General features: G+C 39.8%; 3 protein-coding genes across 3 annotated transcripts; all 3 read left to right on the top strand.

Moving 5' to 3' along the window:
• The first annotated feature begins 4,426 nt into the window (after nucleotides 1-4,426).
• LOC128400766 (olfactory receptor 14I1-like) lies at nucleotides 4,427-5,401 on the top strand. Its single transcript, XM_053363229.1, has one exon. It carries the CDS (start codon nucleotides 4,427-4,429, stop codon nucleotides 5,390-5,392), a length of 966 nt encoding a protein of 321 aa, XP_053219204.1. The 3' UTR covers nucleotides 5,393-5,401.
• A 3,462-nt stretch (nucleotides 5,402-8,863) lies between these two features.
• On the top strand, nucleotides 8,864-9,856 carry LOC128398728 (olfactory receptor 14A16-like). Its single transcript, XM_053359980.1, has one exon. It carries the CDS (start codon nucleotides 8,864-8,866, stop codon nucleotides 9,854-9,856), a length of 993 nt encoding a protein of 330 aa, XP_053215955.1.
• A 5,485-nt stretch (nucleotides 9,857-15,341) lies between these two features.
• Nucleotides 15,342-16,313, top strand: LOC128398727 (olfactory receptor 14A16-like). The gene has a single exon (XM_053359979.1). It carries the CDS (start codon nucleotides 15,342-15,344, stop codon nucleotides 16,311-16,313), a length of 972 nt encoding a protein of 323 aa, XP_053215954.1.
• The last annotated feature ends 1,234 nt before the right edge of the window (nucleotides 16,314-17,547 follow it).

Raw genomic sequence — 17,547 nt, 5'->3', positions numbered from 1 at the left:
CTTAATGCTATGGAACAATACTATTCAAAATTTAATTAAATATACATCCTTCAATTGTTGTAATATATTTGTTCAATGTTCTTAAATCCAAAATGAATGATTTTTAATAAACATTATGAGGTTTATTTCAGTCCCGCAAGTGTCTATTTCCAAACCCTTCTAAAACTAGTAAATCGGTGTTATCCAATTTTATCCAATCCCCCAACCATGTTATACAGGCAGCCTCATAGTAAAGTTTAAGGCCCTCTGCATGCTTTTTCTCTAGCTCCCATCATAAGTGACTTTGGGCTATGCTGCCCAGGCCTTGGGCTAATTCAATAATCTATGGCCTTTAAAAGTGGGTGGGGTTGTTGTTTTTGTCTGTTACTCTATTGTGCAGTTTTGTGTTTTTATATTGTAAACTGCCCTGTGATCCGCAGATGAAAGGTGGCATAGAATTGCTGTGGTTGTTGTTTTGCTTAATCTGAATTTTATTGTATTTCACTTAAGGTGTAATAACTGTAATAAGTTGAATGAATGAATTTTCTATGGAAAAGTAAAGCAATGGGAATTACCGCTCACACCTTTAGCAGTGGGTGGGGTTTGCAACCCAGCTCAGGCTTCCTGTGCCAGGGTGATGCCCCTCTGCATGCAGGCCATCGTTCTACTCCCTCCCTGGCTAGCCAATCAGCTGCAGGCTGGGGGGTGGAGCAAGGGCCAGGTAAGAAGGGCTCCAACTGACCTTCCTCCCAGTCGGTCTTTGGAGTAAAGCAATGGGAAACATTTTAACCCACACTTACACCACTACACCTAATTGTGGTTGCCTATCCACGACTGGACCTAACGGTCAGGGCTACCTTTACCTTTACCCTCCAAAATGTCCCTATTTTCATCAGAGGAATGTTGGAGGGTATGTGTTTTCCCTGACTTTTGCCTGGCTCATGTTAATGGTTCAGAGTTTTTGTCCTGCTTGCACCTTTGATACAAGAATCAGCTCCTGGTGAACTATGTATAGCTCTTGATATAACATCTTTCTTGTCCATTGCAATGGAAGGCAACAGTCTTTCTCTTTTTTGTAATAGTATTTTGTTCTTTTTTCCATATCCAAAGTTACATTTGTTACTCAACAATTATATTTCAATCCAGCAAAACTAGTGACTTCCCGCTCACCCAACATCGAGGTTTATAACTCAGATTACATACAATTGCATTTTAAGGTTTTGTCTTATCTAATTTAATTCCCTCTAACATGTTTGTACATATATTCTGCTGTTTTCTTACACTTCAGTGCCATCGATTCTGCCATCTCTGCATATTCCAAGATTTTCATCAACCATTCTTCCTTCATTTCATTTCTGCTGCTATAGTCACATATATAAATATCATTGAGGGATTCCTTGGGATTTCATTGTCTAATATCCCCAACAGAAAGGATTCCTGCCCCCCCTTAATTTCATTATGTCCCCAAAAGCCTTTGAAAAGGCAACAGACTTCCTAACTCCAAATGTGCAGGGAGGATCAGATGAACACATTGCAAACTGACGGGAAAAATTGGAGTCACCATTAACCTGTAGAGGTACTCTGCTGCACAGGAACACTGAGGATTTCATTTTGCTTAAATTTATGACTTAGAAACCCGGAAGATAAGACTCCCTATGCCCAGCATTTCAGAAGTTCTCATCTTCATCCCAGCTTTATCCCATAGAAGCAGCAGAATAAATTGCATATTTCAAAAAACCCTTTTCTCTTTAGTTTTGTTTATTGACTTACAGCTCGAAGGAGAAACAGAAGGGCAGTGATAAATACACAATCAGTATACAATCTTCATCCTCTGAATCTTGCCTGTCTGCAGAATAAGGCATAACCTTTCCTCTACCATCTACTGGTTATGTTCATCCCTTAACATTCCAGGGAGCTAGGATCACTTTCATCTCTATATTAGAGAGGATGGATGTATCAGTGATTGGTTGTGGCCTGCACTTGCTGACTTTGCAACAGACTGTCTAAAGTTGAACATATCTTTCTTGAATAAACAAATCTTTGGTTATTTCTAGGTGTGAATTCTTTAGTGGATACAAGGGTTTACAATAAACAAAATAAGGCACATTTATGTCTCTACTCAAAATTCCTTGCAGAACTACTCATGTGGAGTTGACATGCAGGTGTGACTTGCTTTGATAGTTTCATTCTCACTTTAACCTATTATAGGCTCAGGTAGCTCCTTTTGTGATTCAAGGACCCGCCACCCACTTGAGGATAAGAAAGACACAGGGACACAGTATATTAGGTTAATAGGCTAAAAAAGACCACAACTTTATTGATTACAGCATGTGAGATGTATTGGCTTAGGCATTGCATCAAACAACAGAGCGTGACTCCCCCCCCCGGGAGGTGTGAGTCTAACCAGGGTTAACCACCAGTGGGAGGAGCCTGTTGATGCAAATACAACTGAAAGCTCCCCCTGATGTCACCGGGGGTCATGCCATGGCCCTAGCCACCAGCAGGGGCATCAGACAGGATCCACGACTACCAGATTCCTTTACTGGAATACCCATAAAGTGGAGGGGTAGGCGGTGGCCATACCCTGCCCTCCAAATACACAAACATATTCCAGTGCCTAACCTCCAATACCTAAAAAGTTGTGACGATTTGCTACAAGGTAGACGAAAAACCAAGTGGCCGGTGCCATTTTGACAGTTGGAGAAAAATTCCTACCAGGTCCCTTGGACAACCAAGGCGACCAACCAAAGGTCCATAGCAATGTCAAGAACCAAGGAATGAACTGAAGGGAAGGTGGGTGGGTGATCCGACGAAAACCAGCAACACAATGAAGGGGAAATGCTGCTGTGGCAGCATTTGAGCAGCTAAACCCCACCCCCAAGCATCCACCTGATTGGTTGGCTGCCAGGGGGCATGGCTTGGCAGCCGGGACAGCTAGGCAGGGGCCAGAACGCCCCCTGCCAATGTGGGAAACGGCTCCCACTCACAACTCCTCCCCTCTGTAAGAAGGAGAGGCTTTACAAAAAGGTTTATAAAACGTGAAGAAACTCCATCTGGGTGCAGTGCAAAAGCATCAGGAACATTCAGACATACAGTTACTACTGGTGCTGGTTTTAAGAGGCACTCTTTGCCAATGAGTGGTATTGCTCATGATCATGATCACACCTGCCCAAAGCCAGAATTTCCAGCCTGAGTTAGACACCAGCCAGCAGCAGAGAGGCTCGGATTTCTCTCAGGCAGAGGAGAGCTGGCACCTGCCGACTCCCCCTCCTCTTGTTGAAACTAAAAGGAATGCAGATAAGAAAGTAGCTAGAAGCAGGCTGGAACAAGCCAAAGCTCTCAGGCAGGCACAAAAAGCAAGAGAGAGAGCTTTTCTTCACCAGAAGAGGAGTTGGTTGACACAGTGAGCCCAGGAAGCTGATGAATGGGAAGGGTTTTAGACAGAAAACAAACCAAGAAACACAAGGTTCATAGGTTCAGTATATTCTGCAGACACTGGAAGCATTCCTCAGAAGGGTCAACCTGGGTGTACTAATGGACGCTCGGCGAGAGGGCCCTGAGGATAATTGCTTTGTTTGCAATAAATCTTCAAGTTAATTACTCTGGTGTACTGTGTTATCAAGCCAGCTGCCTGGACTCATTACACCCATTATTAACATTGATAGTTAGAGCCTTCTTTGTCAGAAGAATTTCATACAGATGGGTATATCTGATATAGCTGTTGTGGAATGATGAGTTCCCTTCATAGTTTTGTTATTATTATGATAACCAAAACAAACAAATTAGCAAAACTAAACAAAATGCAGTATTGTTTCTATACAGCCCTAATGCTGAGGTGTGTTGAATTCCTGTGAGAGTAAATCTCTAGAAAGACAGGAGAATTATTAATAAGTGTCTTCCCCATGTTGATTCATGTTTATTGTCATCATAAATCCAACTGCTGGAAGATTGCTATAAAATTGCAGGTATGGGTGGAGAAATATGCAGTCATTTAAGTCCACTGGAGAAGCATACTGGAGAGAACCCTATGAAGAAAAAAATTGTAAGATACCATTCTATATTTTTCAATTGCACTTACAATGAAAGTAATGTATTGGTCATCCTTCCTTTCTTCTTTCTCCCTAACTGTCATATTCTCTCCTACACAGATAGTCACTCTCTCCAGCAACTATCTACCTTTGTTCACAAATCTTGCATAACACAACGTACCTCAGCATGTGTTGCATCTGTTTTCTGGATATTTTCAGATACTTTCACACTAGGAAGTGAAGTGTAACTTGGATTACATGAATTTGCTATAATTTTTTAACACAGTGGTCTACAGTTAGCAACAGTAAAATGGATGAATAATAATAATAATAATAATAATAATAATAATAATAATAATAATCCTAAATAAAATGGGCTCCCCTTTTAACAGCTGGTTTCGGCTTCCTTCCATAGCAACATGAATGTGAAGAAGCAGAGCATGGATAATCAATCATCTTTCTCAGAATTTCTCCTCCTAGAATTCTCAGATGTTCGGGAACTACAAATTCTACATTTCATTATATTCCTGGTATTGTACTTGGCAACTGTCACAGGGAATCTTCTCATCATCTCTGCAGTAGCCTTTGATCACCACCTGCACACCCCCATGTACTTCTTCCTGATGAACTTGGCAATGCAGGACCTGGGACAAGTTTCAGTCATTATTCCCAAGTCCATGCTCAATTCACTCATGAACACCAGGTACATTTCCTACTCTGGGTGTGTTGCACAACTACTCTTCTTTGTCTTCTTTGTGGGATCTGATTTCTTTCTTCTCACAGTGATGGCATATGATCGGTATGTTGCCATTTGCAAACCATTACAGTATGGGATGCTGATGAATAGGCAAGCCTATATTCAAATGATTAGCAGTGTATGGATCGGCAGCTTTTTCTATGGAGTGTTACACACGGGAGGAACCTTTGCATCCCCCTTTTGTTCCAATAAAGTCAATCAATTTTTTTGTGAAATCCCACAAGTACTTAAGCTGGCCTGCACGGATTTGTATCTAGTGGAAATAGGAGTTATTGCTATAAGTGCTGTCTTTGGGATTGGCTGCTTTATCTTCAACATTATAACCTATGTGTACATTTTCACTGCGGTGCTGAAAATCCCCTCAACTGAAGGAAGGCAAAAGGCTTTCTCAACTTGCCTTCCCCATCTCATTGTATACTGCCTATTTGTATTTACTTCATACTTTGCTTTCTTCAAGCCTGCCTCATTACATCTGGATTTGGCATTTACAGTGATGTATTCCATGGTTCCACCCTTGATGAATCCAGTAATCTATAGCATGAGAAATAGGGAGATTAAAAATGCACTGTCAAAGCTATTGCGTTTGCGTCACTCCTCTATGAAAAACATTTCCAGTCTTATTTTGTGAAGGAAAATTCTGTATGCAGTGTAATACTAATGATAGGAAACTGGAAATTCTATGAGGAAACTGAAGCAGCTAAATAGATTTAGCTTTGTTTCCTCAATTGATCTAGAAGGGCTACATTGCTTATATTGCAAATTGTGAGAATTGGTGTAGTGGTTAAAATTTCCCTATTTGCCCTGCAGCTCTCCACATGCTTTGGTCTCTGGCTACCATCATAAGTGACTTTGGGCTATGCTAATTAAACAATTAATGGCCTTTTAAAGTGGATGGGGTTATTGTTTTTGTCTGTTACTCTATTATGTATTTTTGTGTTTTTATATTGCAAACTGCCCTGTGATCAGTGGATGAAGGGTGGTATAGAATTGTTATGGTTGTTGTTCTGCTTAATCTGAATTTTATTGCATTTCAGTTATGGTGCATTGACTATAATACAGTGGTACCTCGGGTTACATACACTTCAGGTTACATACGCTTCAGGTTACAGACTCCGCTTACCCAGAAATAGTACCTCGGGTTAAGAACTTTGTTTCAGGATGAGAACAGAGATTGTGCTCCAGCGGCACAGCAGCAGCAGGAGGGCCCATTAGCTAAAGTGGTGCTTCAGGTTAAGAACAGTTTCAGGTTAAGAACAGACTTCTGGAACTAGTACTTAACCCGAGGTACCACTGTAAGTTAAATCAATGACACCACTGTACCTGACTGTGGTTGCATACCCTCCAAAAGTCCTCAGATAAAAACGTCCCTTTTTTCACCAGAGGAATGTTGGGGTGTATGTGTTTTCCTTGACTTTTGCCTGGCTCATGTTAATGGTTCAGAGTGTTTGTCCTGCTTGCACCATTGATACAAGAACCAGCCCCTGGTGAACTATGCATAGCTCCTGATAAAACATCTTTCTTTTCCATTGGAATGGAAGGCAACAGTCTTCCTCTTTTTTGTAACAGTATTTTGTTCTTTTTTCCATATCCAAAGTTACATTTGTTGCTCAGCAATTATATTCTAATTCAACAAAACTAGTGACTTCCCGCTCACCCAACATCGATGTTTATAACTCAGATTACATACAATTGCATTTTAAGGTTTGGTCTTATCTAATTTAATTCTCTCTAACATGTTTGTACATCTATTCTGCTGTTTTCTAACACTTCAAACCCTGCTGTGATCTTCACATATGGGAAAATAACTTTTTATATAGACTAGAAATGGTTCCAATCTATATAATAATAATAATAATAATAATAATAATAATAATAATAATAATAAACATTCTAGAGGGTTAGGATCACTTTCATCTCTAGATGAGAGAGAAAGGATGTATCAGTGATTGGTTGTAGCCTGCACCTGCAATGTACTGTCTAAAGTTATGCATATCATCCTTGAATAAACAAATCTTTCTAGGTGTGAGTTCTTTATTTTATACAAGGGTTTACAATATACACCTAAAAACAAGGCACATTTATGTCTCTACTCAAAATTCCTTGCAGAACTACTCGTGTGGAGTTGACATGCAGGTGGGACTTGATTTGATAGTTTCATTCTCACTTTAACCTATTATAGGGACAGGAAGTTCTTTTTACAAAAAGGATTATAAAATGTGAAGAAAATCCATCTAGGTGCATTTCAAAAGCATCAGGAACATTCAGACAAACAGAAATAACAATAATTAATTATTTATACCCTGGCCATCTGATTGGGTTGCCCCAGCCAGTCTGGGTGGCTCCCAACAGAATATTAAAAACACGAAAAAACATCAAACATTAAAAACTTCCCTAAACAGGGCTGCCTTCAGATGTCTTCTAAAGGTCAGATAATTGTTTATTTCCTTGACATCTGATGGGAGGGCATTCCACAGGGCAGGTGCCACTACCGAGAAGGCCCTCTGCCTGGTTCCCTGTAATCCCAGTTCTCGCAGTGAGGGAACTGCCAGAAGGCCCTCGGTGCTGGACCTCAGTGTCCAGGCTGAATGTTGGGAGTGGAGACATTCCTTCAGGTATACTGGGCCGAGGCCATTTGGGGCTTTAAAGAAAAGCACCAATACTTTGAATTTTGCTCAGAAATGTACTGGGAGCTAATGTAGGTCTTTCAGGACCGGTGTTATATGATTTCAGCGGCCATTCCCAATCACCAATCTAGCTGCTGCATTCTAGATTAATTGTATTTTTCCAGGTCACCTTCAAAGGTAACCCCATGTAGAGCACATTGCAGTAGCTCAAGCGGGAGATAACTATAGCATGCACCACTCTGGCAAAACAGTCTACGGGCAGGTAGAGTCTTAGCCTGCGTAGCAGATGGAGCTGGCACATGATTGATATATGAATATTTCTCCTAAAAATTGTATTTTCCCACAATTATGCCTAATACATGCATTTTGCAAACAAGCTTTATTTCTAATATTGTAATATTCTAATGTTTAATTCCTGTGGGAGCAAATCTCCAGAAAGACAGAAGAGTTATTAAGAAATCTCCTCCCCATGTTGACAAATGTTTATTGTCACAGTAGATCCAAGCGTAGGAAGATTCTTATAAAATTGCATGTATGGCTGCATAGATATGCAGTCATTTCATTTCAATGGAATGAAACAGAATCTGAAGTGGAGAGAAATCTATGAAGAATAATAGTAAGCTGCTTATACTCATTTTCTAGATTGCACTTGCAATGAAAATAATAAATCCCTTCAATTCTCTGCCCGCTCTCCTCCTCTCTATTTCTCTGCCATATTCTCTCTTCCACATATAGTCACTTTGTAACTCTCTCTTTGTGCAACCCTCTTTCTCTTTTCATGACTAGTACAACACAAAGTACATCAACATGTGTTTTGTCTGTTTTTGTGTTTCTGTACTTTTCATTCATGCCAGTCCCAAGCTACTTTTTTTCTTTGTGCTGGTCACAAGTCCAAACTTCCCTATGTTCATATAATTTTATGTTCTCATTTTGTATTTTTATTCTAGATACTCTACAAACTTCAAAAAAAAACAAAACAAAAACCCACAAAATCATTTGATAGCAGTGTACCACAAAATGCCAATAACTCTGACTAAAGCCTAATTTTTGTTGCTTGTTAATATTGTTGGCATGGTTGGGATTCCTCTAATGTGAATTGCTCCATTGTTCTTCCAGTCTTTTAAACCCGCTTCTTGCAGGGTTGGTGCACCATCTATCTATCTCTATCTATCTATCATCTATCTATTGCTGAAAAACTTACAGACAGCACAGGTATTCACTGCTCATGCAGTGCATAAGAGAAATTCTTGGATTTTTTTTATTATTTTAGTCTTTAGGAAAATCATATGATACAATCTGTTCTGATCTATGTTGTCACAAATTATCGCTGCAATAGGTTGACTAGTTAGAAGGGACACTGCAAATCAAGTCAGGAACAATACCATCTTCTTTTGCAGACAGTGCAGGACTCTTTCTTGACATTTCTTTTTTTAAAGTCCCTTTAATCACTTTGTTCCGCTTTCTTCCACAGCAACATGATTGTGATGGAGCAAATCATAGTTAATCAGTCCTCTCTGTCAGGATTTCTTCTTCTAGAATTCTCAGAGCTTCGAGAGCTACAAATTTTATACTTTGTTGTGTTCCTTGCTTTTTATCTGGCAGCACTTACAGGAAATCTTCTCATCATCTCTGCAGTAGCCTTTGACCATCACCTGCACACCCCCATGTACTTCTTTCTGATGAACTTGGCCTTACAAGACCTTGGCTCAGTTTCAGTCATTATGCCAAAATCTATGGCCAATACCATCTTAAATACAAGGTACATTTCAAATCTGGGATGTGTTGCTCAAGTACTCTTTTTTCTCTTCTTCATAGCATCAGATTTCTTTCTCCTTACAGTCATGGCATATGATCGGTACATTGCCATTTGCAAACCGTTACAGTATGAGATGTTGATGAATAGGCAGGCCTGTACCCAAATGATAATTAGTGTATGGATCATCAGCTTTTTCTACGGAGTGTTACATACTGGGGGCACGTTTGCACCCCCTTTTTGTTCCAATCTGGTCAACCAGTTTTTCTGTGAAGTCCCAGAGTTACTTAAACTGACTTGCTCTGATTTGTACCTAATTGAAATTGGAGTTCTTGCATTCAGTTTAGTCATTGCGTTAGGCTGCTTCATCTTCATCGTTGTAACTTATGTGTACATATTCAGCTCAGTGTTGAAAATCCCCTCTAGTGCAGGGAGGCAAAAGGCCTTTTCAACTTGCCTTCCACATCTCATTGTTTGCTCCCTATTTGTATTCACTGGATACTTTGCTTACCTTAAGCCCATATTTAATAGCCCACCACACCTGGATTTGGCATTTACAGTGATATATTCCATGGTTCCACCACTGATGAATCCAGTAATCTACAGCATGAGAAATAAGGAAATTAAAAATGCTCTGTCAAAGCTGTTGGGTTTAAGACACTCCTCTATGAATACCTTTCCCAACCAATTATGTAAATGTAAATTCTGTATATAACTCTAATGATAGGAAACTGTAAATCTGATGAGGAAAGTTTGCATGAGTTACATATATTCAGCTCAGGGCTGCTTTACAAGGCAAAACTGAACTAACATATTCAAATTAGAAGAGCACTTTTTATTATTAAGCATTATGAATGTTCCTAATAGTATCAACTGTTCCAAAGTCATACAGATGTTTTTCAGAAGGTGATGAACTAGAGTCTTAGACGTTTTTATGTATAGACTAAATGTTCATCCATCAGGGATGTGTAGTAACTGGTTTCCTGCTACAGCAAGATATTGAGCAAGATAACCTTTCAAGTCACTCCCTGCTCTGATTCCTTGATGCACACCAATGCAGAATCAAAATTCCCTTTGTAACATGAAAACAGGCTCATTCTGTAACACTAGCTCAGCTGCGCCAATCAGTCTTTACATAGACATTGAATTATGTATGCAAAATTGAAGTTTAAAATAAACTGATTGCAAAGCAAAAAAGCATCACATTTGTATGTAAGTCTGTATGCATTTATTTATTTATTATTTTAAAAATTGTTTCCTGCGAAGCATTTCAAATCTACTTCACCATACAACAAAACACATATATAAAATGCAGGAATAAAGTGCATCACAGACTTGTGAAGGAAATGCCTTTGCACTGCAAAATTTTGGGACCCAAGCCTGCAATAGAATGGTGGGAAGTTTTGCTGTTGATTGATTGATTGATTGATTTTAAATGTACCAAAGTTTGCCAGCTCTGTTTACTGTATTGACTGATGGTTGCTGACTTGCCCTGTCGACTTGCTTTGTATGCAAATATGAACCTTGTGTTTGTGTAAAGTTGGCAATGGCTAAACAGTTATAACAAATACTATGTATCCATGTGTTAGGATGTACCAGGCTTTGTCATAATTTGTTAATTAAATGCTAATTACAGAAATGTATAAAAGACTTTGTACTTTCCTTGTTTGGGGCGGTACCTTTGGGTTGTCACCCGATGTGCAGCAGAAATAAAGAAAAGAGCCAATGTTTGGCTTGGCTTGCTTTGAATATTCCTTAGTTGTGTTTTCATTCAAGAAGCTCCCTATCTGGGAACAGATAGGCTTAGCATAACCAGCCACTCCATTGACAAAATAATTCCATATATAAAAACAATTTGAAATGCAATGCAGGAACACGTTCCTCTTCAACCAAGTCTTTGGCTGATTAACTTCCTATATACCTTTATATGTTTTTGTGGGAGGGTATTGGTGTGTTTTGTTTTCCTTCTTGTTTTTATTATGTATTTTGTGTTTCTATTTTGCATTTTTATTCTGTGAACCACCCTGAGAGCTTTGGATGAAGAGCGGTATACAAATTTCATAAATAATAATAATTCCAAAGGCTTGTTGAAGGATGAACAGGTCCTGAAGAACAATAGAAGTGACACCTGATATATAAAATGAAGAACTTCCAAAAGGTAGGTGTCTTCACAGTAGAGACCCATTTCCTATATTGTATAGGAAATGGATATCCTAATGAGCTGGTATCTTCAGGATACCCTCTTCTAAAGAGCACAGTGACCCATCAGGAATGGGACATTGTGTCCCACAGCTGAATAGGCTTTGTCTCTCCATATCTGTACCAGGACCTTAGCCTGGTAGATAATTTGCAGCAAGCACAATTCTTTTAGCAGCTGTCTATTTCTGCTTCAGTGAGCCGTCAAGTTCAGAAATTATGCTGAAGCTTCTGAGTCAACCTCACGGGCAACCTCACATGGAGCACATTGCAGTAATCCAATATGAAGGTATGGACACCAGTGGTCAAGCTATCCTAGTCCAGAAGTTACCACAGCTAACTTAATACCTAAAGTTGGTGTAAGGGCACTCCTAGCCATGGAAGTCATTGGTCTTCCAATGACCAAGATGGATCCAGGTGCACTCCTCCAAGGGAGTACAACCCCATTTCAAATAACTCTTCCTCAACATCAGTATTAAAATGGTGAGGGAAGATGTCACTAGTATGTGAGGTGATACAAACCCATTCTCCACAAGAGCCTGTTGCGTTGGACAGTCTTGTCACTTCCTACTTCTTTGGAATAAAGTAGAAAGGGGGAGGTGAGATAGGACTTATCCTAATGGCCTTCTGGGGCAAATCCAAAGAGGGGAGAATGGTAGCACATTTTATATGGTGCTTTGAGAAACTTCACCAAGTACAGAATGTGGTGCCCTACCTTTGTGGTTTCTTTATGAGAAAAAGAATATCAAGGTTTTGTGGTAAAGGTTCTCCTCCAATGCCCCCAAACATTGTGTGGCACAAGGTAGATCATGCATATTGCCATTGTGCAAGTTCCATGGGAACAAAGACCAGATCCTGACTTCTAAAAGTTGAAAGAAGTGCCAGCATGCTGGACCTTCCTTCCTTCCTTCCTTCCTTCCTTCCTTCCTTCCTTCCTTTCCTGATCCCATGTTATAATACTTATTCTGAAACCAATTGTAAACTGTATGGTGTACCCTTCAACATTCCTCAGATGAAAATAGGGACTGATTCTACCATAGGAGCCAACGTATAGGGACCAAGGGGTCTTCGCCGCCGCCCCCCCAAATATTTGAGGGACCCACCAACCCCAAGTTAATGGGCATTACCATTCAAATGGTGGGTGTGTGCCACGCCATGTGGTCAATTATGTGCATTTTTGTTTCTTTATATTGTAAACCACCCTGTGAATCTTGGATAAAGGGTAGTACAGAAATTTTATAAATAAATAAATAAAAATCTCAGGAACCCAATTTTCCACAGTCTGTAAAAAGTATGTTATCAAAAAGAAAAAGCTATTTTTGTTTCCGTATACTCCATCTACTGAGAAGTGCTGGATTCCCATGACAGTAAATCTCCTGCAACACAAAAGATAAATTAATACATCATAATTGACAGCTTCTTATTATCACCATAGAGCTGTGTATAGAATGACTTTTATAAAATGGCATGTACTGTATGGCTGGAGAAATACACTGTCATCTGACTTAGTTGGAGGAGAACAACAATTTGAAGCTGAGAGAAATCTGGAAAGAAAAAATAGTAAGCTGCTATATCCTTAATTTCCCCCCCCTTGTCATCTTAGAGTTGCTTAGTTGCTCTCACTATGAACACTCACTCACTTTGAATATATACCCTTGCCCTTCCTCTTACAGTGGTACCTTGGGTTAATAACTTAATTTGTTCTGGAGGTCTGTTCTTAACCTGAAACTGTTCTTAACCTGAGGTACCACTTTAGCTAATGGGGCTCCTACTGCCGCTGCACTGCCGCCACGCAATTTCTGTTCTCACCCTGAAGCAAAGTTCTTATCCTGAGGTACTGTTTCTGGGTTAGCGGGGTCTGTAACCTTAAGCGTCTGTAACCTGAAGTGTCTGTAACCCGAGGTACCACTGTACATTCATTTGTTTCTTTCGCGTGCATCTCTCTCTCTCTCTCTCTCTCCCTCTTTCTCTCTCTCCTTCCACTTACAATGACTCTTTTCCTCAACACTCTCTATGTCAATGAATCTCACACAAATCAGAGTACTGTAAATTGTTTTCACATAAAGACATAATCCCATCACAGAGCAACACAATCTGTTGTGTAATCTCTAGTAAAGATGGTGGAGCTCTCAATTTTAATTGCCCCTCCCTGAAATCTTAAATTCAGTTTGCAGGAGTTTCACATCAGTTTCTCTCCCCCAATAAACAGCCTAGATGAAAATCCATACATATTTCCAGGCACTTTCCTCCTAAAATATGCATTTTAACACAATTATACCTAACACATGCCTTTTACAAGAAATTTCCCCAAATATAATGCATTTTTGTACATTTCCATTAATCCTCACTGATGTATTTTTGGTTGCCCTTTACCATACTATACATAATTTTTATGGCTTGTTTTTTGCTGGCTGGAGAACAGTGTTGCAAAATTCATAGAAATGTAAATTTGTTTTGTATGGTCACATTTCATTTTCTATATCGGTTCAGGTAGTGTCTATTAGGTATGAACATTCCCCCCTCCTTAACCTGTAATATAGATCCACAACCAGCATGAGCTGTATTAAAATTAAATTTGGTCTTAATCTGGAAAAATTACCTTAACAAAGACACTTGAGAAATTTTAAGGGGCATGATTGTAAAGGAAGCCTACAGACTTTGGTAAGATTTTTCAAATTTCTAGTGGATGCATAACAGTGAGTGTGAATCACACAGAGAATATCATTTTCAGAAATTATGGACTAACTAAGTGAAGAAAGTGTATGTTAAATGTTACTTGGTGTTTTGATATTGTTGAATAACTGAGTTTTTGAGCCTTAGAATGTTTAACCCTCTCTCCTTTCATCTCTCACTCTCCTTTGAAATGTCTTCCACTCCCATAAAATGTTATAGCCACCTTGGATGATTTCTAAATTCACAGGGCATAGGGCTAGGCTTTTTCTAGGGCTATTCATTTTCTTTGCACCACACATAAACTTATACCCTCTGACTGTCGGAGTCAGTATGCCTCAAAAATACCATTTGCTGGGAATCACAAGTGAGAAGAGTGCAGCTCCATTCAGGTCCTACTGTAGGATTCCCATAGGTTTCTGGTTGGCCACTGTGAGAATATGATGCTAGACTAGATTTGCCTTTGACTTTATCCAGCCGGGCTGTTCTTTTGGTTTTTGGCACATGCCAGAAATTCAGGTGGCACAATTAAATTAGATTTCGGGCTGTGGCAAAACAAAAGCCACTTCTAAGTTCAAACAAGCACAACAAGACTTTTGTAGTAAATAAAGTAATGAGGAAATGCATTGGAAAGTTTGAAATAACAATTGCCTGTCATGGTGTTGAGTAACCTCTGAACAAGAAAATCAGAATGATTAAATAAACAAGGGATATTATAAAACCTCCTTGCAAAATTGAGGAAACATATCAGGATGAATGCTCAATAATTGAGAGCCAGTGTGGCATAATGGTTAGAGTGTTGGACCATTACCTGGGAGAGTAAGGATGAATCCCCACACAGCCATGAAGCTCACTAGGTGACTATGGGCCAGTCACCATCTCTTAGCCTACCCACAGGGCTGTTGTGAGGATCAAATGGAGAGGAGGAGGACTATGTACCCCACCTTGACCTCCTTGGAAGGTAAAGGTGATATATAAATGTAATAGTAATAGTAGTAGTAGTAGTAGTAGTAATAATAATAATAATAATAATAATAATAATAATAATGTTGTATTGAATTACCTAATACAAATATAATTAATTGAAACAATATTGTATTCTTCCCCTGCCTACCCATGATTCAAAAGTCACTTTTTCTCTTGCTTCCCTGTGTATATTTTAGATTGTACACTGGAACTAGCATAGCTGTTCTTTGGAAAGTGCTATATTCTGAAATAATGATGATGCAGTGGTAGTGGTAGTAATTTGAAATTAAGTCCAAGTACTGTAGCTTCAATAGTTACATTAGGCTCTCATTTTAACAACTCTCCTTCTGCTTCCTTCAACAGTCAACATGCATCTTAAAGAGCAAAGCAGAATTAATCAAACATCAATCTCAGAATTTCTCCTTCTGGAATTCTCTGAGGTTCGGGAACTACAGATTCTACACTTTCTTCTGTTCCTAGTATTGTACTTGGCAACTGTCACAGGGAATCTTCTCATCATCTCTGCAGTAGCCTTTGACCACCACCTGCACACCCCCATGTACTTCTTCCTCATGAACTTGGCTATGCAGGACCTGGGGCAAGTTTCAGTCATCATCCCTAAATTCATGTCCAATTCGCTCATGAACACCAGGCACATTTCCTATTCTGGGTGTGTTGCTCAGGTCCTCTTCTTTCTCTTTTTCTTAGCATCTGATTTCTCCCTTCTCACAGTCATGGCATATGATAGATACATTGCCATCTGCAACCCATTGCAATATGAAGTGTTGATGAATAAGCAGGCCTGCATCCAAATGGTTACTAGCGTATGGATCAGTAGTTTTTTCTATGGAGTGTTGCACACGGGAGGCACCTTTGCACCCACCTTTTGCTCCAATATTGTCAATCAGTTTTTCTGTGAAATCCCACAGTTACTTAAACTCACCTGCTCTGATTTGTACCTACTTGAAATTGGAATTGTTGTGGTAAGTGCTGTCATTGGGTTAGGTTGCTTTATCTTCATCATCATCACCTATGTGCACATCTTCACTGCAGTGTTGAAAATCCCTTCTGTTGAGGGGAGGCAAAAGGCCTTCTCAACATGCCTTCCACACCTCATTGTTTTCTCCATATTTGTGTTCACTGGCTGCTTTGCTTATCTCAAGCCAACCTCTAATACCCCCTCACATCTGGACTTGGCACTTACCATTATATATTCCATGTTTCCGCCACTGATGAATCCAGTAATCTACAGCATGAGAAACAAGGAGATAAAACTTTCTGTGTTAAAACTATTGGGTTTGAGACACTCTAAGAACTCATTCTTTAGTTTTCTTGTGTAAATGTGGGTGGTATGTCATCCTGTCTATGAAGAGAGAATGTCGTGGGCTACAACCTCTATTATTCTACAGAGTGGCAGTATAAGTTGGAATACTGCAATGGGTTGGCCTGCCCTGTGGACCTTTTTCACACAAGGTGAACAATTCATATTACTGAAGTGTTTATTTAGTGCCACCCACTTGATCAAGTAGCATAAGCCCAAGAATACTTTTAATGATTGGCTGATTTTTAGACCATCCTTTAAGGATGTGATTGTTCATTTATGGCTGTGTAGAACATTTAAGAAAATACAGCAATGGTGATAAAAATATGACTAATATTAATCCAATTGAAACCACATTGTATCCCCTTAAAATTGAACCATAACATTTAAAACTATCAGTAACAATTTATAAAATCTAAAGCAAATAAAAAACAAAATGAGACTAATGTGAGCTGTTTCTTAAACTTTCTCCCAAATTCCCATTTCTACCGCTCATTTTAAAATTGCATTTCACTTAGGATTCTGGGTGCAATGTTCCTGAGAAAGAAATATTCTATTGATGTATGAAGTGGGGGGTGGAGAGGGCGGTCCACCCTGGGTACCACTCTGGGGTGTGTGTGACAAGATGGCCCCTGCCTCCCCCCAGTTGTAGAGCAGCCGAGGGCGTGTGCAGTCAGTATGGGTACCACTTGCGCGCGCCATCCATATGGGCGTTCATACAGGCTGCCTTTTGCACGGCGACCGTATGGGCTGCCGCTCTCGCATGCCATCCATATGGGCATCTGTACGGATGTTGCATGTACGCCACTGGGTGGTTTGCCCTGCTCCTCAGTGTACCGCCCCGGGTGCTGGAGAGGGTTCCTCCGCCACTGTATTGATGTGGTTAATCTTACTACCCATTCCAAGTGATTGATGCAAGATTAAGTCAAGGTCACAATGACTATGCAAAAACCCACACAGTAGTTGCATTATCCTCCATCACTTACAGTCACTTGTGTTGGGGAAATAAACCAGTGTAAATTATGCTGGACTTACTCTGGTGTGGCCTGGCTGAGTGGAGAAACATCTGTCTGAGCCAAAAATCTGCTGTATCATAACTCACTCAACCAAGCAGATCAAGGACAGATCTACACTCATGGTTGTTAACGTTAAGGAAGGGTTAAGGAAGGTTTGATGATCATATGGCCACATGACGTTCCCCTTTTAATATTTGTGACGCATTATTAAAATGTGACACCAGAAGGCACTGCAGA

This window comes from Podarcis raffonei, chromosome 13 (genome assembly GCF_027172205.1).
Source record: "Podarcis raffonei isolate rPodRaf1 chromosome 13, rPodRaf1.pri, whole genome shotgun sequence".
Taxonomy (NCBI): Eukaryota; Metazoa; Chordata; class Lepidosauria; order Squamata; family Lacertidae; genus Podarcis; species Podarcis raffonei.
Note: the sequence above shows the minus strand (reverse complement) of the source record. Positions and strands in the feature narration are given on the sequence as shown.